Source organism: Polyodon spathula, chromosome 10 (assembly GCF_017654505.1).
Source record: "Polyodon spathula isolate WHYD16114869_AA chromosome 10, ASM1765450v1, whole genome shotgun sequence".
Classification (NCBI taxonomy): domain Eukaryota; kingdom Metazoa; phylum Chordata; class Actinopteri; order Acipenseriformes; family Polyodontidae; genus Polyodon; species Polyodon spathula.
In genome coordinates this window covers 32,407,499-32,433,621 of record NC_054543.1, presented here as the reverse complement: position 1 = coordinate 32,433,621, position 26,123 = coordinate 32,407,499, and the positions used below count along the sequence as shown (strand labels likewise).

The 26,123-nt window shown below is 36.0% G+C and overlaps 2 protein-coding genes and 1 long non-coding RNA gene across 3 annotated transcripts; 1 reads left to right on the top strand and 2 right to left on the bottom strand.

The window, feature by feature from the left end:
- Window positions 1-1,886: 1,886 nt before the first annotated feature.
- Window positions 1,887-6,593, bottom strand: LOC121322249. Its single transcript, XR_005951010.1, has 5 exons — window positions 4,745-6,593; window positions 3,959-4,072; window positions 3,702-3,840; window positions 3,075-3,196; window positions 1,887-2,029 (listed from the first exon to the last, which is right to left on the bottom strand). It is a non-coding gene; the product is annotated as an uncharacterized LOC121322249 (long non-coding RNA).
- Window positions 6,594-7,640: 1,047 nt separating this feature from the next.
- Window positions 7,641-14,744, bottom strand: mdh1b (malate dehydrogenase 1B, NAD (soluble)). Its single transcript, XM_041261668.1, has 10 exons — window positions 14,580-14,744; window positions 13,977-14,120; window positions 13,734-13,846; window positions 13,069-13,203; window positions 12,574-12,716; window positions 11,689-12,158; window positions 11,268-11,409; window positions 10,590-10,765; window positions 9,926-10,065; window positions 7,641-9,698 (listed from the first exon to the last, which is right to left on the bottom strand). Exons 2-10 carry the CDS (start codon window positions 13,996-13,998, stop codon window positions 9,657-9,659), a joined length of 1,383 nt encoding a protein of 460 aa, XP_041117602.1. The 5' UTR covers window positions 13,999-14,120; window positions 14,580-14,744; the 3' UTR covers window positions 7,641-9,656.
- LOC121322127 (FAST kinase domain-containing protein 2, mitochondrial-like) lies at window positions 14,340-25,463 on the top strand. The gene is made up of 12 exons (XM_041261667.1): window positions 14,340-14,395; window positions 14,691-15,474; window positions 15,569-15,672; window positions 16,185-16,293; window positions 16,737-16,860; window positions 17,220-17,359; window positions 18,116-18,288; window positions 19,142-19,305; window positions 21,052-21,273; window positions 21,367-21,451; window positions 21,858-21,972; window positions 22,503-25,463. Exons 2-12 carry the CDS (start codon window positions 14,740-14,742, stop codon window positions 22,614-22,616), a joined length of 2,085 nt encoding a protein of 694 aa, XP_041117601.1. The 5' UTR covers window positions 14,340-14,395; window positions 14,691-14,739; the 3' UTR covers window positions 22,617-25,463.
- Window positions 25,464-26,123: the final 660 nt, after the last annotated feature.

Genomic DNA, 26,123 nt, shown 5'->3' with positions numbered 1-26,123 from the left:
TGTGGATGGTATATGTGAAGTAGAATAGATATGCAGGATACATAGTAATTCTGTTATTATCATATAATTTCAAAAGTCTTAGTATTTTAGTATTACTATGAACATAATTCACAGAAAGATCTTTCCAGTTAATGTATACAGTGCTGGTGGAATATTTCTACATTATCTCTGAGGTACACAGCAGTAATTGCATATACACAAATTATTTTCAATGCTCAAACAGCTAACGAGGTGGTGGAGGGAATTATAGCACCTTACTCTAATTGACTTTTTAAATGTTTATCATGTGTCTTTCTTAGCGAATGGCAATGCAGTAGACATCGGCTTTACAGGATTTTTTTATTTGTTTTGTGGTGTGAAGAAGTCTGTACCCATATGTTTCCTTCAGCTGAATAATAAGGTGCTGGAGATACAGAACAAGTTTAATTAATTTATTTTTAACCTAAACAGAATAGCATATTGGGGTATATTCATTTGATCTTTTATATGTTGGAAGTTTGATATGTAGTTCCACACAGAAACAGAAGACTGATTTGTACTGTGTGAGGTGTTGTCATAAAGTAGTCCTTCCTGAATGGTTTTACTATTGGCAGAACGAAGATCCAGTTGAATACCCTCCCCATGGTGTTGTGTCCTCATTGAGGATCTCAATTCATAACAGCTAGCGCATTATTAAACAAAGCATGCGATAACCCTAACCTGACTATTGTCTTCTTTTTGTTTTCCAGAGTCATATATCCGGGGACAAAGAAGCGATTTCCCTAAAAACGAATATACTCAAGACTTGATAGGAATCCATGTACACAGAAGTGGACCTGGGGTACTGGGAAGAATAACCAAATCCCTAGGCTTAAAGAGGAGCGCCAGAATGTAGCCGTTGCTATTGTTTGTTGTGCATTGGCTTTTTGTACTTTTTAACTATTTATTAAAACATGCCTACACAGTTTCAGCAGTTATGAATGCCACCTAGTTATTTTCATGTCTGTCAATGTGTTTTTCTTAGTCAGTTTTTTGTCAGATGATGGGTCGATGACCAATTCAGTGGAGCAAACACTAGCGCTATCCCCCAAAAAAGGTATCTAAATTGTGTAGCATGGAAAGTTGCAGGTACATTGTTAACTGCATTGAGCCTCTGAGATATGTATTTGAACAGTGGCCTGGCATGTAAAGTATTGGTAGCCTGTTTAAATGTTAACTAGAATCTGAATGAGGTTATCCACCAACAAACTCCCCATCCTCAGTTGTTCTGCTTTCCTAGAAAAAGGAGAACATTTTGGGGTACCATTCTACTTGTGAGATACCTTGCTCGTTTAAAAATATGCAAAATATTTTGAGGCGATGATTATTGATTCAGGGTTATGAAGATATTTAGTAAGTAAGGGGTCTGAGTGAGGAAAATTGGGGAATAAAATTTCCATCCCCAGTCGATCTGTAAATCATTTGTTGTTTCCATAATTTGTGTTGGTAATCTATGTACTTAAGGCATATTTTTAATCATGTTCAATTTTAATAACATATACATGCAGAAGCTCCTGGCATAAGCGACTGAGGATCTGTCTGAAAGCAAAAGTTGAGCATCTTTATACAAAGGTTTATTTAGGAATAAATGCTTATGGACAACTTTGTAGACTTTTCCACATGATCCGTTGGACTGCTAAAAAACTGGGGGAGAGGGTTTCTAATAAAGTAACGGGACCATGGTATGCTACTATGTGCCTAATATGAGTATAAACCAGTTATAAGTAAATTTACCATTCCAGCGCCACTTTCTGTTTCCCCAATACAAGAGTAGTGAAAATAAGAGTCAGGTAAATAACGAAGGTCGAGAAAAATGCATTTCCAATTTATTGAACCATATTCAAATTACTGGCAATGCAGTCCCTTTATGTCTGACTGTCATGAAAGTGGCACTGTTCCCCCATCAATCAGTACGGAGTTGTAAGAGCGACTTTGTTGACAAGATGAGACAGGGAATCTCCCACATATCCTGCTGCTTCTATCCGCTCTTGCTTCACATTAGAATATGGACCTAACAAAAATAAAAAATAAAACAAGTCAACGCTTTCAGCACTGTGCAAATAGAGAAGCCCACTATAACTAATTACATTGTGTCTTGCATAATTCTTAATGGGCATAAGTGTTAAGTGAATTTTTTTTTCCCTCTAGATTGCATTAACAGTCTGTAGTTTTGAGTGGAGTAACTTTTCCTAGATCTCTTTGGTGTTGAAAATATGTAGTGTTGAAAGTACTTGGAAATAAATAACTTTTATAAATAAATCTACTACTTAGGGGTTGATTCAGTAACATAAAATATGTTATGTACTCTGTTCTACAACATACATTTCTCAAAGTGGGGGCGGATACATTTTACTTTCACTGATCAAACTCTGCATTTGCTCAACAGAACATCATTTGCAACAGTCCCTGGATTTGAATGAATGCAAGACTGATTCTACAATGAGCCCAGTTAAATACAAAAAAAAGTGTTCAATGCTAGATCTTTCAACAACTGTTGTATTAAAACATGAAGTAAAATTAAGTAAATGTTTTCATCAAATCAGACCCACTGTGGTTTGAACACTTAGGTTAAGGGTTATATGCGAGGTAACACTAGCATGAGTCCTGTCCCAAGGCCTGTGACACTGGCCTTGTTATGCACAACTCTTCATAGGCCTGCAACTTTACTGTGTTAACAGCCTGATACCTGGCTACACTTTTACAGAAAGTGCATTTTTCAGTCTCTGCACCAGCTGAAACAACTCTTCTTCCTCACCATGAATCCTGTCTCCACAAGGCTTCTCAGCATTAGACACTGAAAGCGTGATCGCTGTCTGCACATTCTTGAGGACCTCTGCATCAGGCACTGGCTTTGTTACCCCAACATCCCCAGCTTCAGAAGGTCATGGTGTTCATAAGGTCATATGCTGTTCTTACAATGTGACGGTTGCTCCGGGAAGCAACATTTAATAACCATCGTGAAATTAGGTGTGATCTTGTATGTGTGGTTGAGTTCACGACTTCTTTATCTGATCGCCAGCTAAATGTGTAGTGACATGAATGAAGTGGTAGTGTACCTGCCCTAAAGGGGATGAGTTTATGTAGACACCGTTTGGTCCTCGCTAAGTCCTTGGCAGATGCTCTTGAGTGGTGTAAATCTTTTTCTGAAGGAGTCATCCTGACTTTCCTCAGGATAATTCTGGGTACCCGAAGACAAAGAGGAAAATGACAAGTTATATGAGGCACACATTAAGGAATTAAAACTCCCACATAATGCAGCTGTACTAGTGATAGGTCCCCTTTTGCAATTACTCCTCATTTCTACTTTTGGTTACCAGAATGACAGTGGGATAATTAATATTTTAGCAATACCCTTTTTACAGGTCAGATAGTTATTTGATTAGCTGGATTGTATTGGATAAGAGTTTAATACATGTACATGTATAATGGGCCATATTCATAAAGCGTTGGTACATACTAAGTAAACACATAGGCATGCAATGCCTCAGCTGATTCTTTTCACTTTGTATTGATTTTTTTAGGATCCACTTAAGGGATGCAAGGATAGTGACATTTGCAAATTAAACACATATCTATTTATGCAAGATTTGGATGTGATTTTGCCTTAATTTCTTTAATTAATTATAATATTAAAAAGAAAAAAAAAAGAATACACATAAAGTATCATGCTGTCACCAACTGACCTGTTTCTACCTTGGAGTCTTTGGCTGATATTTGGGTTCTGCTTCCCTAATGATCTCCTCTGGCTGGATCAGAACTCCTGCATCACAGTGTGAGATACATGTAGGACTATGGCAGGGATCTTGATGGGACAGATCAGTGCTGCTCAAAATGAAAATAAAGACCAACAGATTTCACAGCTACCAGGTTTACAGACAGGTTCTTACTGGCTCATTTCTTTTGCATATCCACGAATATCCTTGGTTGATCAGCTTTTTACCTTTGCCACTGATGATGCTCCCATTATGCTTCATGCAAACATAATACTTTTGCTGCATAAGGCAAGTTATTCCGTACAGTTTGAGTGAAAACTTTCAGATTGCCTAGGAGAGAGCTACAATAAAGATAAGAGAAACAATAAAATAGCATCACCAATAGAAACGGATATGATTTCCATAGATTCCCATCTGCTCTGAGTAAAGTTATATAATTATCATCAAACGTGCTTAATAGAATCACAGGTTAATTGAATCAGCTGCGTACTGTAAAGAACAATTGCATTACCTAGACCACTTTATTGAATCAACCTATTTGTGTGGTCAAAATACAGTTATACAAAAGACTGCATTAGAGATTTTCTCTAGATTGTAAATACGTTTTAAATGGTAGGGGTACCATTTTTTTTTTATTATACTAATGCTTATCTAAACAGGACCTGGTATCCAGACATTAGCTTATGGAGTTGGTTTGTATGATCTCAGTAGTAAACACATGATTTGCTGTAACACTGTAGCTGTTGTGAAAGAATTCGCCAATTTTAAGGTTCATAGCCCCTTTAAAATAGACCCAGACACAAGATTTAAAGTGTTTTAAAGTACTTGTGAGCCAATTTTAATATTTACAATAACAAAACAAACACCTAACTCCCACTCGGAGTACTTACAAAACTTTTCTTCACTGCCCTAACTAACCCACTGGATGGCAAAGCCATTTACCAGTCACTAACCAACACTAAGACGCATAGCGTTGCACACTACACACACAACAAAAAAGGTCTTCACGCTACCTTGTTAAACAGAGTTTTCTTCTTTGTGACAGCCTCGCCTAGCCTCGCCTCGCAGATGTCACATCTTGACTGACGGGTGACAGCTTTCGTGGCTGATACTTTGCACAGGGTGGAGAGCCACAAAAGAAACTGGGGCTCCAAATTTAATGTATTGTAGTCAACAGTGATGAAATAAATACATTCGGAGTCAGACAATAATGTACTTTTATAGACATAACTTACAGTGTAAGAGATGCCTAAAGTGTTACCAGTATACTTACTTGAATAAGAGCATATTATTAGACCAATAACAAATTGAATTTGTATCATTTTAACCATATATATAAAGGTACAGCTGCAATACAAGTTAATGTAACATTTGCTTCCTTCTACTTTTTTTATCCATGCTAAACCATGTATAATTTACAATAGCCTACCTAGCTGTGCTTTAGTATGCTCTTCTTATTACTGTAGTAAACTTCTAGGTAGCTATGTGGAAAAACCTTTATTATTTGCCTCTCTCTGAAGAAATAAAAGGGTGAGTGTTGGTTTACCTACCCTATGAAAGCAGCTGCGTACTGCACTCTACCTGCCCAATGTCCTTCACAAGCTAACCCAGGCACCTATATGACAAGTCAGATATGATGTTAGTTTACAATACTACATAGCTGCATTGTTCACTCTACTGCCTTTCTATTCCAAAGTGTGTATCTTGTGCACAGTTCAGAATATCAAGTCCTGCAGCAGAACCCTTAGGCCGCTCCTAATCACCTGCCTGCTGGTGGTAATGACTGGTGCTACATTGGACAGCCAGCTAAAAGAGATCTGCCATCAAAACACAGAGATATATTGTTCATTTAATTCAGGGGTGTCCAACTTCCTCAAGAGACCTATGCATCATTGTGTTCTAACCAGACCCCAAAACGAACAGGTACTTTTTTTTTTAAACTTCACATTGTATTCAAAATAAGTACAAGAGCAAACAAAATAGAGGGGGCAACGCATGGCAGTTTGGGGAGGTTTTATGGCCCCCATGGACAGCAATGTTAAGAATAAACTGAGCTATTTGAAGGCATCTGCTACATCGCCTACCAGTATACTTTGCTGAAGGTTTGTCAGCTGAAAAGGCAATTAAAGCAGCTGCAACTGATCTCAGATGAATAAAAAGCAAAAAAACAAATAAATAAATAAAATGTAGAACTGCCAGCACATGTACTGTATTGTCATTGCCTGATTTATTACATAAAATGACAAGTTATCTCAAATTACGAGAGATATTACAAAACGTTACAGCACCATGTAACTAGTTACAACAGTGACACTTGACAGGGGCCTTATTACAGATTAGCATATTTATTAAAACAGGTGACATTACAACAGGTTCAGTAGTATTGCTTTATAGTGGGGGCTTCTGTCAGTCAGGCTGCCAACTGATTTACAAACCTGACTTTTGCAATACTGAGAGGTCTGTGATGATGTGTTTCGGGCCCAGGTCCTAACCTTGCATTGCTTCATGTGGCTTTAAAGTGTTTACCTGTCAAACGTGGTGGCTACCAGGCTCACGGTGCACTCTGTGGCATCCTCTGCCACCTGACCAGGTTTCTCCTGGCTGGCATGCTGGAACAGTAGCTGCAGGTTTTGAGACAGGTCCTGAACTGAGATTGCTCCATCATCATGTAACTTTGTTTTTAGGTCTTGCAGCCTAAGACCAATCAGTGACAAATCTATAAAATGTACTAAACATACAACAAATAAATAAATTGTGTATCAGACTTGCACAGTTCTTTTGTCAATACTATCGCTATCTATAACTTCAAATATGGAATCATACATTCCAAGGTTCAGTTCAGTTGTTTGTTGCTCAGTTTTGCAACATCCATTTTTAAAAAATAATTTTCTCCATTCAAAAAAATAGGAGTGAATTCGAGAATGGAGAAAATGATTAGAAGAAATAACCTTAGGTAGACAAACATGTAAAAAATAAAAAATAAATACACGATGACGACCCTAGCCAAAATGTTTCACTACTTGAATTAGTTTGATAACTTTTACTTTAATATTTCAATTGTGTTGTAATTCTTTGTTTTTTAAAGGGGATACCTTTCAGATAGAATGTCTTGAACTGGTAAACAAATATGTAATGTAATTTAAAGATATTCATGTAACTCTTAGAAAATGTCTAACTAAGTTCTAACTGTAATGTTTTATTGGATGTATTTGAAACATGCCAATGCCCTGGCAGTGCAGACCTACTTACACTGGCACAGTTTCTGTAGTGAACGCAGTTTGAAAGCTGTTTGGTAAACGGCATGCTGGACCTCATTGAGACCTTCTGTTAGGACAAGAAAAACACAAGTGAAAAGCAAAAAAAAAAAACAAAAAAAAAAAAAAAAAAAAAAAAAACAACAAAACATCTTTTTAAGCAAAGATAAACTAAAGCAACACAAGAATTAAATCGAATAATTACATTGGAATGATCAGAAATTGTTGTTTAGAGCTAGAATCCAGTAAAGTGGGCCCACGAATTAGACTATCCCACAGGTCAATTACAAATGCATAAGGCATTCTCTATTCCTTGATGGGTGTATTGTATGCATATTTTATTAAGGGTGAGCTCATGTTCCAGTACAAAAACCTGATTTTATATTTTCTGCACTACCCCGTTTTTTTGATCTATTCAACACTGAAAAAACATGACATTTCAATTCAAGGTGATCGCAAAAGCAATCGAATAATATTGTTTAAGTGAATTGTCGTTGTCCCAGTTCTGACAGACCAGGGCATGTACAGTATTTAAAAGGGGTACCCACCTATTGTATATGAGATATATATATATATATATATATATATATATATATATATATATATATATATATATATATATATATTATAATAGCACTTCATATACACTCCAAAGTGAGGGTTTAGCAACCAGTTTAGATAATGCATAAAACAGTTATTGACGTACATCTTCTGGAAACAGGCCAAGCTTTAACATTAGAAGCAACGATACTGGGACAAGACCTCAGAGCGAACTTCACAAGTTTGAAGAATTCCAGAGTTTTATACTCCAAAGACCCTGAATACAAAAAATAACACAACAACATTTCTACAGCCCTCCTAATGTTATCCTTTAGATGATTTGCCACCAGAAGAAGCACTGTTACGCTTTGAAGCTCCCACCACCCCCATACTTAGCAGCCATTTCACATTTAGAACATTCAGGGTATATGTCATTGTGAAAGGATGGTTGGGTGGATAGAGACTCTGAGACAGTAACTGCAGGTTTTAAGTGCAGGTTTTTTAAACAAAAATAAAACAAAAACACAAAATAAAATAGGCACAGAGCCAAATAAAAGGTTCATACAAAAATACAAATCAAACAGTCTGGCTGAGCTATACCTTCACTGACTGAAGAAAGAAAGAAAGTGCACCAGTCCATCCTGATGTCTGTTGCTATGGTAACAATTTGATGCTCTGTTCAGACAGAAATAGAGCTAGTTTTCACTTTTGTAAAACAATCGAATATTTGTGTTCTTGGAGCAATTTTTTTTTCCTTTCTTTATTTTGCTTGTTTATTAATTTCCAAGTTTTGTGTTTTTGGATCCATATCTACTGTAAGTGATGCATGTTGATTTTGAAATAAGGTTAGGGCTAAAAAGGCGGTATACATAAGAGAAGAATCAAAAAGGTATTTTTACTTCCTGTACTTCGTGTGACAAGAAATCATATACTGTATTCATCATATATGTAATCTCATCTGAATTACAAATACTTGTTATAAAGCTTTAACCAAGTTATTGACAACGTGCTAGGATGTATTTAAATGAAAAAATAAATAAATAATATACAGTACTGAAGATCATTTCTGTAATTCTGCACCAAGTCATGACTTAACCCTTGCACTTCCTGACAGATGCCTACCTTGTGAACATTTTAAAATTGTACACATACTTTTTTGAGGTAGATGTCTTCTGTTCTGATTGAACACCTTTTCTGCTGTAATGTATACAGTACAGAAGGTGGATAGGAGGCAGAGGAAGAAAACTAGATAGATACTGGATATATAAACAGACAAAGAGAGACGTTAAAGTAAGCGATTAGGGGGAGGGGCCCTAGTAGCACCATTTGAAATCAAATCTAATAACATTCATCAATACATTGAAAAAATATCTACAGCATGGGCCGTATTTATCAAGCTTTTTACACCAAAATGCTACAAATATTTAACCTGCAAAACAATTAACACAAATAATAAGATTATTTAAGGACTCAAAATTATGCCTGTTGTTTGTTACTAGTTATGTAACATGAACAGATAATGCGGTTTGCAAATGGCAATTTCATGTACAGACCTTTGGTTGAAAAGGGACATCTTGTTCACTCTTACCAGTCATTTTATTATTTTTTTAAATCTCTTGATTTTGGAGGTTAAGACCATTCTATGATGTAAGTCACATCTGTAGCTTTGCATCAACAACAGTGCAAGACTTCATTGCAATAACACAGTACCTCTTGTTATAATGTGTACTGCTTTACCTGGTCAGATTTCCCTACAACAAAAATACCACACTGTCTAGATTTCAGATGTACCATTGTAACCTTTGTGCACCTAAATTATGAAAACCACAATACAACACATGGTACACCAAAGGAAAGTTTCATGAACATGGACACCATTATGTCACAAATTGACCTCAGTAGTTAGAGACTGGCCTGTGTTTGTCCTGTTTCTCATCACATCACCGACCCCTCAGTGTAAACAAGAGCTGCAATGCCCTCAAACAGGGACAGTTTCAAAATTGCTTCACTATTTGTATCATGGATATTTATTTCACATCAACATTTTTATTTACATTTTTATTAATATCTTTGTTATAGTCTATGTAAATCCAATACAATTACACAATGCCTTAACATCTTCTCAGTGACTTCAAGAAGCAACTGTAGTGTTTTTCAGTGCAAACACTTTCTCCTAGAAAACAAAAACAGAATATTTGTTTTTTTAAAACATTACAAAAAAGGCTGTAAACTATCCTTGCAATGTGATGCATAATTAGCCTGATCCTATCAATGACAGAAACAGCATACATTCCAGAATTAAGTTTTTTTTTTTTTTTTCACAAATACATTAAAATAAATAAATAGAAATATCCAGTTATACTTTTGCTAAATGATTAGATGAACCTGTTGCATGCTTACCCCTGTTATCTCCTTTGCAATTAACTGCAGCTTCTCGTTCACATCATCACTGTGTTTAATATCTGAAACTACCTTCCAGTTCCCATTATGAAATGTGACAGGCATGGAGAAGACAATATCCTGTGGAATTCCATACTGTCCTGTGATTAACCATAAAAAAGATACTATTTTAGCTCAATGAAACTAGTTATGTTTTCTGTCACTGCTTGAATTAATTGTATTGTTAATAAAACAATTAATAATCTGGCACTATTAACATCAGTACCCCACCCTGATTCCTATGTCCAGATCAGACATTGAGAGGAAGGCTAAGATGGGATCCTTATACCTGCAAACACACATGAAGTAAACCAAAAAAGAGAATTGAATTATACTGTAAGTTACTGTACAGCAAGGTTTGCATTTTTTTTTCTGAAAGAAATTAAATATTTTTAAACTAGCATGAAATTACACAAACCAATACGTCTTGCTGGTTTATGGGTGCAAACTTTAAGGTTTCTTCAAAATCAGTCAAACAGTGTAGCAGAATAAAAAAAAAAAAAAGCTAATCACAAAATAAACAAATACATGAAATCCCTGGTTAGTTTGTTGCCCTGCTTACTCTAAAGTAAATACTACACTGACACATTTAGTAAGTTAGACTAAAAATCACAGGAAACACTACCTTCACTGAGGACTCCAAGTGACATTATCTCATCAGGGGGAGAGCCATGATACCATCTCTGTAAGACAGTACATATTCCATGGGCTTCGGATATACCCAATGAGTGCTGAAGCTTTTTTCTGACAGTCCATTGATGTTTATTGACTGTGGTTAAGAACTCAGTTTCCAGCCATTTACTGTCAAATAAAATGTACCCATTAACAAAACAGCAGTATATACAAGACTGTATATAGAAATAACTTGTACACATATTCAATATTTAATATTCAATAACCACCATTGTGTTAATATAAAAAACAAGTATTTAAAAAAGTAATTTTGACACATATGACTTATAATAACATTATAGAACCCTATATAATTATAGGACCCCATATAATTTAAAAGCACATAAAAAAAGAAAAGATAACACTGTGAGTGAGTAAACTTATTTTATAATATCTTTTTTTAGTATGGGTTTGCCAAAGTATTTAAAAAGCAGTCTTTTACTAGCCCCTTAAATATATGTGTCTACAGTATATTAGTTTTTAAAAGTAGAAGATTATTAAATCAAAATATGCAGGGCTGTCAGAAAGGGAACTAAAAGGTCTGTAAAGTGAATTAGCCTTGTAAATATGCATAGTACAAAAAATGGTTTCCGGAAACAATGCACTGTAGAAATGTTTTAATTTTTCCTACGTGTCATACACCATCTCCGGTACAGGCTGTGAGAAATGTGGTGGCCCACAGATAGCACCGTCATAGTTGTAGACCTTTGCTCGGTGCAGATCAATGTATATGCTTCCACCAATATTACCCCACATTAAAACATATTTTACTTCTGCAAGAAAAAAAAAAAGAAAAGCAGTACGAGTATTGCTTCTATACAGCATTCCGTTTGGAAAGGAATCAGCATTGTATTACCATCATGCCTTATAATCCTTTTAGCGGTATTTGCCACCACCTTCACCCAACAGTAAAAAATGTGAAGATTAACATGGGAAATCAGCAACCAGGAAATTGAAAAATAAACAAGCGAAGAAGTATTCAATGGTTTAGAAGAGTTGCCACTGTAGGCTTGAATACAAGTTTGGGTTTATTATAAAAAAACAACCCCTACCTGAAGTAGTTACATTTAGCTTCTTAGCAAGCTGGGATCTTGCTATATTTTCCAGGTGTGTTGCAACAGCAACAAAATTGCATGTTGCAATAGAGGGTGCACTTTGCATTATCATGTAACATTTTAAATTCACGTATGAATTCCCAGCCACCACAACCCGTACATTCGAGTGTGCATTGCTGTCAATCAGGAGCCCATATTCTTTACAAGTGTTAGATAACTCTTCCTGTTTGACTTCATCAAGCACAACGATAACACCAGCATTCATGAAGGCATCACTTAGATCTGTGTGGACAGTGACTTCATGAAGCAGGGGTAAGGACAGGTCTTCTGATTCCATCTTCAGAGCACTGAGTTCCTCTACAGCACCCTTGATGTTCAGAAGATGTAGACTGATGAAGGTACTTTCACCAAATATTTCTCCATTGCACAGCAAAGGGATCAAGTTATAACAGACAGGGCTCAGCGCACTGGAATAAAAGATGACTTTAAAACTGTACGGTTCTACAATGTATTTATAGACTTATTTGCTAGTATTAGTACTGACAAAATAACTGACCCTTTAGTTTGGACTAAAAATAAATATTAAACCTGTAGACTAAAAATTCAGATTTAGTAAAAGAAAATGCATAAAATGCTAAAATGCTATAAAAAAAAATGCATAGGTCCTGGAATAAAGGAAAGAAATGATATCAGACAATCCATTGCGATTCAGTGAGTTTAGCAATAAAACCCAAATGTTTCTGTTCTGCTTGTGCACATATACATTTAAGTGTCACTAGAACAAGTTTTTAAATAACACTCAGTCAATAACCTTACTTTAACTACTAGGCCTTAAAATTAAACATCAGAAGTGAATCAGCATTACCAGTGAAACTTGTTTACCTGGTGATCCAAATGTGCAGTGGTTTAATCAGCCCTTTATAGTAAGTCTCCTCCTCCATAAGATCTATCTTGGTCTGCAGGTTCTCCGCTGAAATCGTCATCATCAGGTCAGCCATTATATCTGAGGTAATCCCATAATAAATCTAAACAGGACAGTGGCTGATCAATTTCAGAAACACATGGTCATCAAAATTTGTGTTAGGCCTATTTCTATTGCTTTTATGTATTCTTCTTTACTGAATTATTTCTGCATGTAGCAATGTAAGTTATTAATGTTAAATTTTCAAAGGTATTACTACTATACTAAAATGTAATGCATATTCTTGGTGTGCTACTTAATACTTGATAAGCAGTGCTTTCTTGTTATCTTAACAAAAATAATGATAGTGCATGAGCCACAATTGTACAGGTACCTTTATGTTGTCTTTTATAACTGGAAAACAGTGTGCAGTGGATTATTCCAGTATATATGAACAGAAGTAAACACAAACCTACCTGTGCATGCTCCATGAATTCATTGAAACCACCCAACAATAATCCTTTCCCACCTCTGTCAATCATTTCCCTCCACACAATAGGGGACCGGTTATGCTTCCAGCCATTAGTATCACAAATTGTTTGCAGCCATTGCTGTGTAAGTGGAAGACATGTAATTTGAAATGGATTCAATAGTAAAGAGTCTCTTTCTTTATATCCCCTTTCCCTTGTATGATGTTTAGCATCACTGTGGTTCCAGCTCTGCAATATTAACTTATTGTATATTACTTAGTATTTAAAGTTATTTAGTTTAAAACAAAAACATGATGGCAATATACCAGTATGTAAACGTTTTGGAGCAATTTAGTATCTGTCCTTTCAATTAAAATAATACAAATATTTTGCTAAACGTGTTACTGTTGCTGGTGTCTCAATTCTGCATTGGTGTATCACATGCCTGTGTAATACTTTGCCAGCCTCTGTAGCATTTACACTCCATTTAAAATGTTCTGCTGTTGCTGGCTAGAACTTGAGTTTTGTGGTAGAATGAACGTGCTCTGGTTACATAAATATAGCACCATTAAATCATAAAAAAAAAAAAAGTTTGGGCATTACAGTTTAAAATTAAAACTACAGGCAGGACACTTCTGACCTAAGTTATTATCTCTACACCACATACATACCTCCCAGTCATCTGGATGTTGAACGATTTTATGGACTGTAAAGCTGGGAAGGTTTTTGTGAAGTTGGTCTGCAAGTAGTTCAGCTTTTGCAAAGTAAGGACAGTCTGCCTTGCCTACAGTGAATAAAAATCACATTAAACTTTACAGAAGTATTTTTATTTAGCACACATGACTGTTTTTCACACACGAAATACAAGTTTTGTTTTTATATTTATTTTATTGTATTTTATTTTATAGTCTTACCAGCCAGCACGAACTTAGCCATGTTTCTTCCGTCCGATGTTTCAGTCGGTTGCTTAGTAACAGGAGTTACAAAACGCTGGAGTTACAGGATTTTCAGTCCGGATAGAAACAATAATGACCAATAACAAATGTAACTGTGGCGCTCTATATAAATAAATAAATAAATAAATAAATAAATAAATAAAAAATAAAATATAATAAAAAGTTAGATTAAAGAATTGTGATATTTAGCGTAGCTTGTATAATATGGAATGTTAGTATCAAAGGAACAGAAAGAACATCAGGCGTTCTCAATTAAAGATATTTTATGCATTGGGTAATTCTGACCCTTCGTCGCTACTACTATCGCGAGAACATGTCATGTAACCTCACTGTCATGGCAGCCTCCAGAAGCACACCCGAATAATATATTGATGAAGGTTAATTCTCAAATAAAATGCGATTTTGATATACTGTATAGAGTGATTGTGCTTAACGAAAGTATTGTATTGAGACATTTACTTTGTAATAGTACTTGTAGTACATTTTTTTTATTATGTGTTGTTGCTTTATATAGCCTATTCGTCTTTAAGGATACCTTATTCAAAAGCACACTTACTGTACCTCGTTTAGCAGTTGCTGAGCTGTTGTTGTGGAATAGGAATATATTTACCAGGATAATCGCAGCAAAGGTTCACTGGGATTCAGTAACATAGCTTTTCTTTATTCTTTTAGGCAGTCCGTGCTGAATTGATAACTCTTTATGCAGTTGCTTTAAATCACCATGAATATCTGCACATCTGGAAACCAGCTCCTAAGAAATTTTAGGCTGTGCCTAAATAACTCCCATTTACAAAGTTCTTCTTTCTGGGGATTGAAGAACTGCAAGGCACCAATAAATCCCTCCACATTTAAGAATGTGCACCAGAACCTGGGCTCAACAAGTTACCTATTTAATCGTTGCGCAACACGGCTGGGAGCAACAGCAAGGTTCTACTCACTGGATAAAGAGCAGGGGCAGGATTTAAAGTCTACATCAGGAGAGCAGACTTCATCAACTACTGATAACCCCGTTTTAAATGAGACTCAGTCCACACCTCCTTTATCATACAAACAACAACAGAAAGAAGCTGGAAGATACCTTGATCCACTGGCTCAGGATGCTGAACCGTATTCAGAGAGGGAGAGTCAGCGGGAACAGTTTTATGACCACCTTAAAAACTGCAACTCCCCCTATGATGTTTTGGACTTGGCTGGGAATTACACCCTGACTTGGAGGCGGGTGAGTAACTCCTTAACCAAAATTTGGGAGACCACCAAGAAGATGTCAGATGACCAGAAGCGCTATGAAAGAAAGCTGATGTTTGAGCACCCGGTCTTTGAGCAGCTGTGCCAGCAAGCTATGAAGGATGCGGGGAGGATGAGAAGGGATGATCTGGCGTACAGCTTACTGGCCCTGGTGAAGCTGGGGGTTTCTCAGCGCAGCCGTGTCGTGCAGACGTTACTCAGAGTCATTCAGGTAAGCAGGAACTTGTTTCATCCACATACCTGATCTTCATACTTTTATACAGGATGTTTAATGATAATTAATGTTTTATGTTCTGTTCTTTCAGGAACACATAAATGATTTTGACGAGAAGGCTCTCTCTGTACTAGCTAACTGCCTCAGTGACATGGACAGTGATAAAAATGCTGATGCACTAAAAGCTGGTCTAAGGTAAGACACAGAGCAGGGGTAAACATTATCATTTTCATGGACTAAACCAAAGTTAATTTTTATCAGACAATGCAGTAATCATTAGAGGGTGGAAAGGAAGGAGTTCTTAGCAGCTTTGAAAGCTCTCAGTTTAAATAGAAGCAATCTGTTGTGTATCTTCCTTATTATAACTATTGTTTGTCATGACTAAACACTACATGTAGGCCTAATCAACCAAATGGTACTTCAGTAATGAATAAATATGATATTTTGTTTGTTTAAACTTATGCTTCCCCTAGTTATCCCTTTTAAGAAGTTTATGATTAGTGATCTTTTTTATCTTTTTTATACATTCCATAGTAGCCCATAAGGAACACCACATGTATTGGGATGCATAGCCGATTGTGAATCGTGATATTGCATTGTTACCTCATTGTGTTGTTGAACCCCTACCAATACATAGTCCAGTTGAGAGCACTGCGTCATAAAAGTATTTGTCAAATCAGCTACGGCTTCTTACTTCTCTTTCGTAGGCTGCTGGTTGAAACTCGGATCCCAAAGATAAAAAATGTTGTTGCCCTGCAGACCATGATGAGGTGCATTGGGAAGGATGCTCCTGTATCTCTTAAGAGGAAGCTTGAGGTAAGAAGTTTAGTGATTAGATAGTGGTATCCCTTTAGCTAGATACAGTGTATTGACAGATAATCAAGTTAGTAACAGTAGGACTTATTAGGAGGGGGGGTATTACTAAAGTGGCCACATCCTTGATACTTGTTGAAAATGCATCCTGGACGCTGTTCTGGTTGCTCACTATCGTCATTCAGTGATTGGGTCTTATGTTTATTTAATTATTTCATATATAGCAATCCTCTTCATTCGTTGTCTACCTGATATCAGTTGACTCTTCTGACTGCAGATAGATCAATCAGTCTCTTCTAGGAAGTTTGCAATTTATTCCAGTGGCTATTTTATATAAAATATCTGCAGTACAATTAACCTATATAAAAAGTATATGGCAGACAATGCTTTTACTTCTTCACTCATGCAGGTTGTGTATTTTTTTACTTTTTTTTTTTCTGTAACAGGCCAAAGCATTGTCAATGCTGAGTCAGTTTTCCCTACCCAATTCCCAGTATATGTTTACAACACTGGCAGCTATGGACTTTAATTCGAGCACTCTCCTGGATGCCTGTAGTAGCAAGATTATTGGTAAGTAAGGCTTTGTTTGCATCTTCTTGGATATCCAAAATATTTTTGCCACTTTTAATTTTGAGAGGTTTCAGTGATTTTTTTTTTCTAGTTTGGAATGTGCTTTGGGAATAGAAACACTGACCTTGCAACAAATGTACACACACACACACACACAAATATATTTTGATTTGGGTGATTAAGTGATTGGAAGGTGGACTTAATTAAACGTACACATACAATGTATGTGCTTTATGTTTGACCACTCTCTGAACATTTACATATTAAATTCACCTGCAGTAAAATGTGCACCATGTCAACTAAGCCTGAATATATATCATTAAAAAAAAAACTTAAACATTATTTTTTTTGTGACACAGAAAATATCCATGGAATCCCCTTTTGGAGGTTAATATATGTCCTCCAGTCCTCCAAGGACTTGCAGTACCGGAACGCTGCACTGTTCTCTGCCATTGCTGAATACGTGATGTCGACACTCGATATGTGGAGCAACAAACAGGTAGGATTGGCCTTCAATGTCGTTTTGGGAGCCCTGACATTGATTTCTTTCCCATTGGAACTCAGTGGGCCCTAGTTTCCATGTTGCTGATAAGGCATGACATTCATTTTTTGCAGTCATAAAATGATGTTATAGTGATAGCTTACATTTGTGTATTTTCATTACTTGGCTCTTAGTGAGTTCTAAAATGCCCTACCAAGTTCTTTGTCTGTCTTCTCAGACAAAAGAGAAAATTATTGATTACAATTAACTATTTACACTCATCACAGACAGATCTCGATACATTTTGTTAGTAGGCCTGTTAAGTTTATTTACATCACTATGAAAAGACATAAACACATTTTTACCGTAAATAAATAAAACAAATACATTTATTGTATGTAATTCAATCAATATCTGGCAGAGGGTGCAAGAGACCAATAAAAGGTGTTACAGAAACCTAGTGTTACAATGTTATGTTGTCAGGAGTTTTGTAGGCTCAGAGAGCAGTGAATGTGCTGGTACGTTCGTACTACTCAAAGGGCCATTGAACTTCCCATTAAAAGTTGTGTTGAATTAGTCCCTCTCACCTTTTTAGGATCGGTTCCAAAGCCGACATGTTTTACGTAGACGTGTGAGGGTATCAATTTGACCTTAAACTGAAACGACGGTAAACCAAGTTCAATACAAGATTCTTTTTTAATTTTATATATATATATATTATATATATATATATATATATATATATATATATATATATATATATATATATTGTAGATAGTCCTCTTTCTGGGTCTGTTTGGTGATCTGGGTCTTCGCCATGCTGGTTTGATGGACGCATTTGCGGAGAAGGTGACAGAGACCTCCGAATCACTGACGCTGAGAGATGTTATTAATATTTTGAAATCTTACTCCCTGCTTAACCATCTCCCAAAGAATCAGAAGAAACAGTAGGTCTTGCATTTTCTGCATATTGTTAGTAAAACATAAAGATGATAGATAACAAATATCCACATGCAGTATTTCCAATGTGTTGCACACTAGTGCAGGTTAAAGGAGTACTAACTACGCCTTTAAAATAGATTTATTAGTTTTTTCGTCTTTATTAATGGTTCCCCCTTTACTGTACCGAGAACGATTTTTTATCTTTCTTAGTTTTAACTTTAATTCAATATATGCAAATATCTTAAATAAAATGCAGTAGGTACTGTACACTGCCACTTCCTGGGAAATGTGCTTTAGGTTCTGATTTTCTCTGACACTGGGAAGCAGCAGCAACTTTTCCTCTATTGCATAGTCTTTCACATTTCTGCATATTCCAAATTTAAGTATAAAATGGAAGCAAAGAACCAGAAGATCCTAAGCAGATTAAAATGGGGGAGAGTGATAGTTTCGCTAGTGCTCATAAAAATCAGAACATTTTAAACCCTTAGTTAGCACTTCTTTTACTAATACTCCATCTCTAGATATAGTTTGGGATCAACCATAAAAATAGGTCTGTAAGTCTGTAAACAGGTAATCCAGCTAATTCCCTCAAGAAAATTATTAGGCATAAAATAAACTACTACACCATGCCTTATATACTGTGTGTGTGTGTGTGTGTGTGTGTGTGTGTGTGTGTGTGTGTGTGTGTGTGTGTGTGTGTGTGTGTGTGTGTGTGTGTGTGTGTGTGTGTGTGTGTGTGTGTGTGTGTGTGTGTGTGTGTGTGTGTGTGTGTGTGTGTGTGTGTGTGTGTGTGTGTGTGTGTGTGTGTGTGTGTGTGTGTGTGTGTGTGTGTGTAATTGCTTTTCTTTTCTTCTGCAGGTTCCTAGAATCATTAAGTAGTGTTTTTGAATCATATCTGCCAAAGATTCTCCCTACAGAGCTCCTGAGAGGAGTCTATTACTTCTGTGTTTTGGGATGCTTCCCACAATCCTCTCTAGACAAACTCCTTCAGGAAGACATACTCAAAGAGCTTCTTTTACCAGGTAATTCACTGGCATCTATAGTATTTTAACTTGAGGAAATGCATGACTAAGACGACTCAAACCTGAGACAGACAGGGGTGACTCGGCACTGGTGGGCATTTTCACAGTGCAATATCACTACTTTCTGCACCTGAACGCACAGGAGAGGTATGCACTACGCGGCTGACATTTCTTACAGTATAGAAAAATTATATGGTACAGTCACCACACAGTAGGCTATGTAGTCGAATATAATTTACACATATGGCCAAAAGTTTTGCATCACCTGGAATGTTAGGATGAAGACATAATTTAAAAAAAATAATACATAAAGTATATGAACATAATTTCAATATATTATTTAACATCATGCAATCTAAGAAACTACAAAATTGTATCTTAAGTACTGTAATTGATTATAATTGAGTGCTCGAAAACATTGGCATAATATCTTTTCATGAATGTAAGTTTATTGTAGTAAGTTACCTGGTCAGTTCTGTGTCTGCAAGACTTCTGTTTTGTCTCGTTTCTTTGTCTTGTTTTGTTTGGTCCTGTGCCTTTACAATATCTGTATTGTTCCAGGGAGGGACCATATCACTAGTTTCGGTTGTGTGTGTGTGTGTGTGTGTGTGGGGGGTGTATGTTGGGCACAGTACTGGAGCACTAAATTACTTGAAATTCCCATCCCTAGAAACAGTATTTCATGTTAGATTTCAAAGTTTTTCAAAGTTGTTTTTCTGTCACCTACATTGCCTGTAGATTGTCTACACCCCTTGAACTTTTTTCACATTTTGCTGTGTCAGTGCCTCAGAGTTTCATGCATTTAAATGAGGATTTTTTCCCACTTATCTACACACCAAACTCCACACTGTTAAGGGGAAAAAATGTTTTTATTGAGAAAAAAATTATATATTAAAAATACAAAACTGAAAGGTCATAATTGGATAAGTCTCCACCCCCCCTGAGTTAATACTTGGTGAGAAACATCCCCAGAACATGATGTTGCCACCACCATGCTTCACAGTAGGGAAGGTGTTCTTTGGGTGTTGCGTTGTGTTGGGTTTACGCCAAACATAATGCTTTGCATTTAGGCCAAAAAGTTCTATTTTAGTTTCATCAGACCACAAAATTTTTTTGCCATGTGGCTACAGAATCTTCTGAATGTTTTTTTGCATAGTTCAACAGGATTCAAGGTGGGCTTTCTTGAGTAATGGCTTCCTTCTTGCCACCCTACCATACAGGCAAGATTTGTGGAGTGCTTGGGATATAGTTGTCACATGCACACTTCCACCAGTCTTGGCGATAAAAGCCTGTAGCTCTTGCAAAGTTGCCATTCGATTTGAGCAGTACCGCTCAGCGTCACGCGAGACTAGCGGTATCGTCCAAAGCTGATCTGTCCAACAACATATGAAAGCAATGGCAGCGATACAGGCACCAAAATGCCTCATGCTCCATGCCTGTCTGCCCCAGGCTTTAGCTGCCTGGGCTGTTATTTAAGCAGAGAAGAGATATTTAGAGGACAACATTATAACTGTCCTGTATGATTTCCAATAAATGTACTGTCTCTTAAATTTTGTCAGACCTTTTTCCAATAGTGTTATGTTAATCACATTCAGATTGCATCAATACAGTGTAATCAAATTGTCATACATGTAATATAAGACAATTAATATAACATTTTTCAAAAGCTGTGCCAAATATTTTTCAGAAGAAGCTAGCTATTAATTCTAAGAGCAAAGGTTATCTCACACAATCTTATTTTTACAGATCAGAGGACCCACGGAGCCAATGAACGAATACTGCACTACATTAATCTCTGCCTAGAGCTGGACTGTTCTGCTTCCACCACAGTTGCTACAATCACTTCTGCCAAACCCTCCCACTCTCCAAGTTTGACTGTAAACCCCATAGTACTCGGTGCTTTGAAGCGTAGTCTGGGAGATGAGGTTTGCCAGCAGGGGGTACTGTTGCAAAATGATTACTTTATAGGTAACTAAAAAAAAAAAAAATGGATTGAACACTGAATCTGTGTAGAAAATATGGTTTTATTTCATGATTGCTGTATTTGTCTTTTAATTTCAGATTTCCAAATCACATTGGACAAAGACAGAAAATTTGTCTTGCAGTCCCAGAGTGAGGAAAATAGCCAAACGGAATATTTACAAAGGTACTTGATTTTGTTTGTTTAATGTTTGACCATCTGCAAACAGGGGCACTGGAACTACAGGCAGCCCCTGGTTTTGCATGGCTTCCATCATATACAGGGATTACAGTTTTGTTTATTGGCTTTCACCACCCCCACTTTGTTCCAGTGTCACTGTCTACAGGTGCAACAACATCTACAAAATTCCCAAAACCCCTGATGATTCAGGTTTTTCATAACAAAACTTGAAATGCACACATCACAAAACAAATTAACAATGCTCTTTCTCTTAATGTTGAAGTTGGTCTCAAAAAAGATGGCTTTGTTTTCCAGGCTAAGAAGTAAATTATATAGTACATGCCATTTGAATGAAGTTTAGTATCCCCTGCTTCTTAGATCTGACATTCTTTACCTTGTGGCTTTCTTTCAGAGTGGCTGTCCTTTGTGCCCCAGTTTCTGCGTTCTGTCTTGGTACCACCCACCCCAAAGGAAAGCTGTCTATGAAGATGCGGCATCTTACAGCTCTTGGGTATTCCATTGTTTTGGTAAGTCAACAGCAACATCGCACTTTGTATGGCACCTTCAGGAGTCCCACTTGTCCCAACAAGTCACAATGTGCATAACAAAATACAACAGCTACTAAAAACCACAACTCACACCCAATTTAGCTATAAATACAACATTTAAAAAGGTCTTCTAAACAAATGTTTTAAGATATGAGCTGGAGATTGACTGGGCTGCATGGAGTTCCAAACGCTGGAGGCATTGTAAGAAAATGCTACTTCATTCTAAACTGCAGCAAATTGGACACGGCACTTGCCGATATATATATATATATATATATATATATATATATATATATATATATATATATATATATATATATATCATGTATGTGTGTGTGTGTGTGTGTGTGTGTATATATATATATATATATATATATATATATATATATATATATATATTATATTTATGATTTCGTGGACTTTTTTATTTTTATTTTTTTTTTTTTTTTTTACAAATACAGCATTGGCCTAATTTATTTTGATTAGCGACTGTTTGTTTTTTCACCAAGGTCCCAGCGCAAGAGTTTGAGAAGCTTCAAGAAGATGAGCAAGTCCAGTTTCTGAAAACCAGAATCTTTGCAGAACCAGAACCTGCGTTGGCGGCTATCAATCAGGAAACTTGAACGAGAAACTGACTGTTTGATGTTGTTGGGAAAACCTGTGCATTGGTGCAGATCAGACAGAAATATGCAGATCGATATGCAGGTTCACAAATACTGGTCAGCAGTCTGTTTGAGGTTTAAAGGTTACGGTAACTAGGAGTCCAATGGAATAGAAAAAAATAAGTCTGCTTTGACCTGATTCACATACTCTTTACAGGACTGCTTGACAGCCATTTGGTTTTCCAAAACTTGCTGACATCCTGTTTGAAAAAAAACAAAAAAGTTTTTGCTGTTCTGCTTTGAGTAATTTTCCCCTATTCACTGTATAATCAAAAATGAAAACAGATTTGCTGATTTCCTGATTGTTTAAATTGTTGAACATCTACACCTAAATCAGTCAGTTGAGTATTATAATGGACATACCAGTCCTGCGTTTTGGTATCTGCTGACATTTTTTTAATTGTTATATATATACTGTTTTTATACTGTAAAAAAAATAAGCTGCTATTAAAAAGTTAAAAACAAATATATAGTCTTCATTTTAGTTATCAAATGTCTTCTATCATATACAGTACAGGAGAGTCGTTAACCAGACTGTCAATTAATTGAGCCAATCCATGTATTGTTTTGTATTGGATGTTAATTTTGGTTATCCAGGCTCCAAAGGTTCATAACTGTCTGCACTGTGCTTTTAGAGAAAGCATTGTAATGCAACCTTGCTGCTTTCAGGGTGTGGGTATATAATCGTAAAAATCAGCTAACAAGACTAAAGTTTTGCTTTCCTGGCAAGCTGTTTCCCATCAATGAGTTGATTAAAGACCCTGGGAGCACACTAAAAAGAATGTGGTTTTGTGCCTTGCCTGTGTTGGCTTTCTAGATGTTGTTGGGAATGTTATTATTACATCTCAGCAGCATGGAAATGTAAATTAAATTATGGCGAAATTATGGCGACCCATTATATTTGTTTTGCTGTGCAATCGATATTAATATAATGGTTTCCTCTCGTAATGCCAAGCATCACATTTTATACTGTTGAAACCACAAAAGAATGTGACGTTATTGCACCAGTGATTCAAATGACTACAGGAAAATGTGTAATAGTGATTATTTCATGAGCTCTTTTGTCTTTCGCTCGAGAAAATTACTCATGTTTCACATATTTTTTTTAATATTTAATTATTTTCATTCCAAGAAAACAGTGTTGAACTTTAACTTTTAACGTCACATAAACTCATGAAGGAAGCCTAATATGAGTCTTTATATCCAGTTGCAGTAAAGGTTATAGCTTACATTTTTTAAGTGTTTTAGGTATTACGAAGGTATTCAGTAAAGTATATTGTGTGAGTGAGAGAAAGGAGCACCCTACTGATGCAAAAGGATAATCAAAAAAATAAAAAATAAATAGAATAGTTTATACTTTTCAGAAAGATTTATAAAATAAAGCTTTTGCCAAGAAACACTACTGTTGTAATCAGCTAAATTATCACCCTCAAATCATGTATGTAGTTATGTTATCAGAATTATTCACTGTATGGCATACATCGTGGTTATCAGAATCCATATCCACGTAGAATATCTTCTGTTCTCAGTAAACCAGATTTTATGATATTTAAACATGTTTGTGTGAACTGTAAGGCACAATTCATAGAGGTGCTTAATGAAAATAATCTTTATTACTCTGTTTACTGGGACCCATCTCGATCCAGCTCTAATCACACGTGGCTTTGTCTTTGGGGAGATTTGGGGACTTGTAAGGTGTTCCTTATTTAATTTACCCTATGCAGTAAAACTTTTTTTTCAGGGGAATAGAAAGAAAACAGCTCAAAGTACTAAATCATATATATTTAAAGAATCCTTGAGAGAGAGTAGCCTTTATGTTTTAGTAGATCCCACAATGGTTTAATCTGATGAACAATTTCTCTTAATCATTAATCATGAACAATTTCTCAGTGCCACTTTGTATTTTCAGTATTATGGCACTGTATGTTCTCGTGTAAAATCTCAGGGCAGCAGCTTTTTATCAAGTTTCATTACAGGTGTAGTCCAGTAAAGATTACTGTTTCACTACCATGTTGTTTTAACGTCTGGCCATACCACTGATTCAGATCTTTTAAACATATCCACTGTACTTCATGTTTATAATCCATTTGATCAGAGACCCTATTCCCTTTTACATTATTGCTTCACTTAAAACATTTCAGTTTTTTTCCTTTTTTTTTTTTCTAATTATCTTCAACTGCAGGCAGTAGAGGCATCATTGAATCATCGTACAGACATCTACAGTAGGAAAATAATCAGTAACGTGACGGTAATATGATCTTAACATACTACTAACAGTTACTTAAGGTCAACGGTGTACAGTATGTATAAACAGAGCATGTCTAATTCCAAATTCAATGTCAACTTAATTGTGCCTTACAATAAAGACATTTGCCTTTTTTAAAGGTGTCATTTAGTGATTTCAAGTCACCACAGACATGCCTACTACTTTTACTGTTGTAAATGTTCTCATACGTTTTGCAGTTTATCATGCTTTTAACCATGTTTATGTCTTGCAATTACCACGCTTTGTAATGGTTCTTCCAATGCTTTACCTTGTGTGCCTCTGCTTTAGCATGCTTTTCTTATGATTTTACTGTGGCAGTACAGAATGCATTTATAAAGGATACTATGGTCCTTGAAAATATCTGGTTTAGATACTGTACCCATATAGATATGTATGGCTTGTATTTTTGGTTATTTTACATTTGTCAAATAAATAGCTATGACTGGGGAAACTCGCAACGGAAACAAAAACTGGTCAAATATATATTTATTGCTCTGTGTTTATTTTTGTGAAAGGCAAATTTGTTATAAATTACATTGCAAAATAAATGGATAAAAAGTAAACAGCACATAGGCCAATGCTTTGTTTAAACATCATAATGCATTTTCATTATTATAATTAATAAAACATGAATGAATCTTAGTGAGTTTCCAGTAAAGCAGTTGTTTCCCTTTGATTTTTACAATATGTGTTATTCTGCATTAACAGCAGTCTTAAGGCAGGATTTTGTGGGCTGCACAGGCACATTACACTTGTACGATGTGAATAGGAACAAGTTTCTGTACCTACTCATTGAGCAGACAGGACAGTTCGGGCATACCACTGGGTTGATAGGGTTGCGCCAAATCAGATTGTCCAGGTCACTGATTTGTTAAATCTCACAAAATGATGCCTTTAATTCAGGTTAAAGTGTGTACTTTTATTAAGTGGAAACAAATCTGAATGTTCTGAGGGGATATACAGGTTGAAACATTAAAATAACTTGACACCAAGGCAAAATAATCTGCAATAATTTTAATTTTTTGCTGTCACTACCATCAATTGAGTATATTATCATGAGGCAGGATTTTGTGCAATCAGACCCCTTTAAAACAATTTCTTCCTCCCCCTATAGCTGCCTGAATAATTCCTAATAGTAAACCTAGAGAGTCTTAAGACTTCTTCATGCTATGATAAGTGCAATCAGTTCAGGGTACATTTAT

Bases quoted from the DNA above. Each gene is read 5' to 3' on its own strand.
- mdh1b (XM_041261668.1), bottom strand. From the start codon at position 13,998: ATGGCTAAGTTCGTGCTGGCTG. The intron at 13,847-13,976 runs GTAAGACTATAA...TATTCACTGTAG, and splicing joins GGCTAAGTTCGTGCTGGCTG to GCAAGGCAGACTGTCCTTAC. The intron at 10,766-11,267 runs GTAGGAAAAATT...TTTATTTGACAG, and splicing joins CCGGAGATGGTGTATGACAC to TAAATGGCTGGAAACTGAGT.
- LOC121322127 (XM_041261667.1), top strand. From the start codon at position 14,740: ATGAATATCTGCACATCTGGAAACCAGCTCCTAAGAAATTTTAGGCTG. The intron at 19,306-21,051 runs GTAATTCACTGG...TTATTTTTACAG, and splicing joins CAAAGAGCTTCTTTTACCAG to ATCAGAGGACCCACGGAGCC. The intron at 21,973-22,502 runs GTAAGTCAACAG...TTTTTCACCAAG, and splicing joins TTGGGTATTCCATTGTTTTG to GTCCCAGCGCAAGAGTTTGA.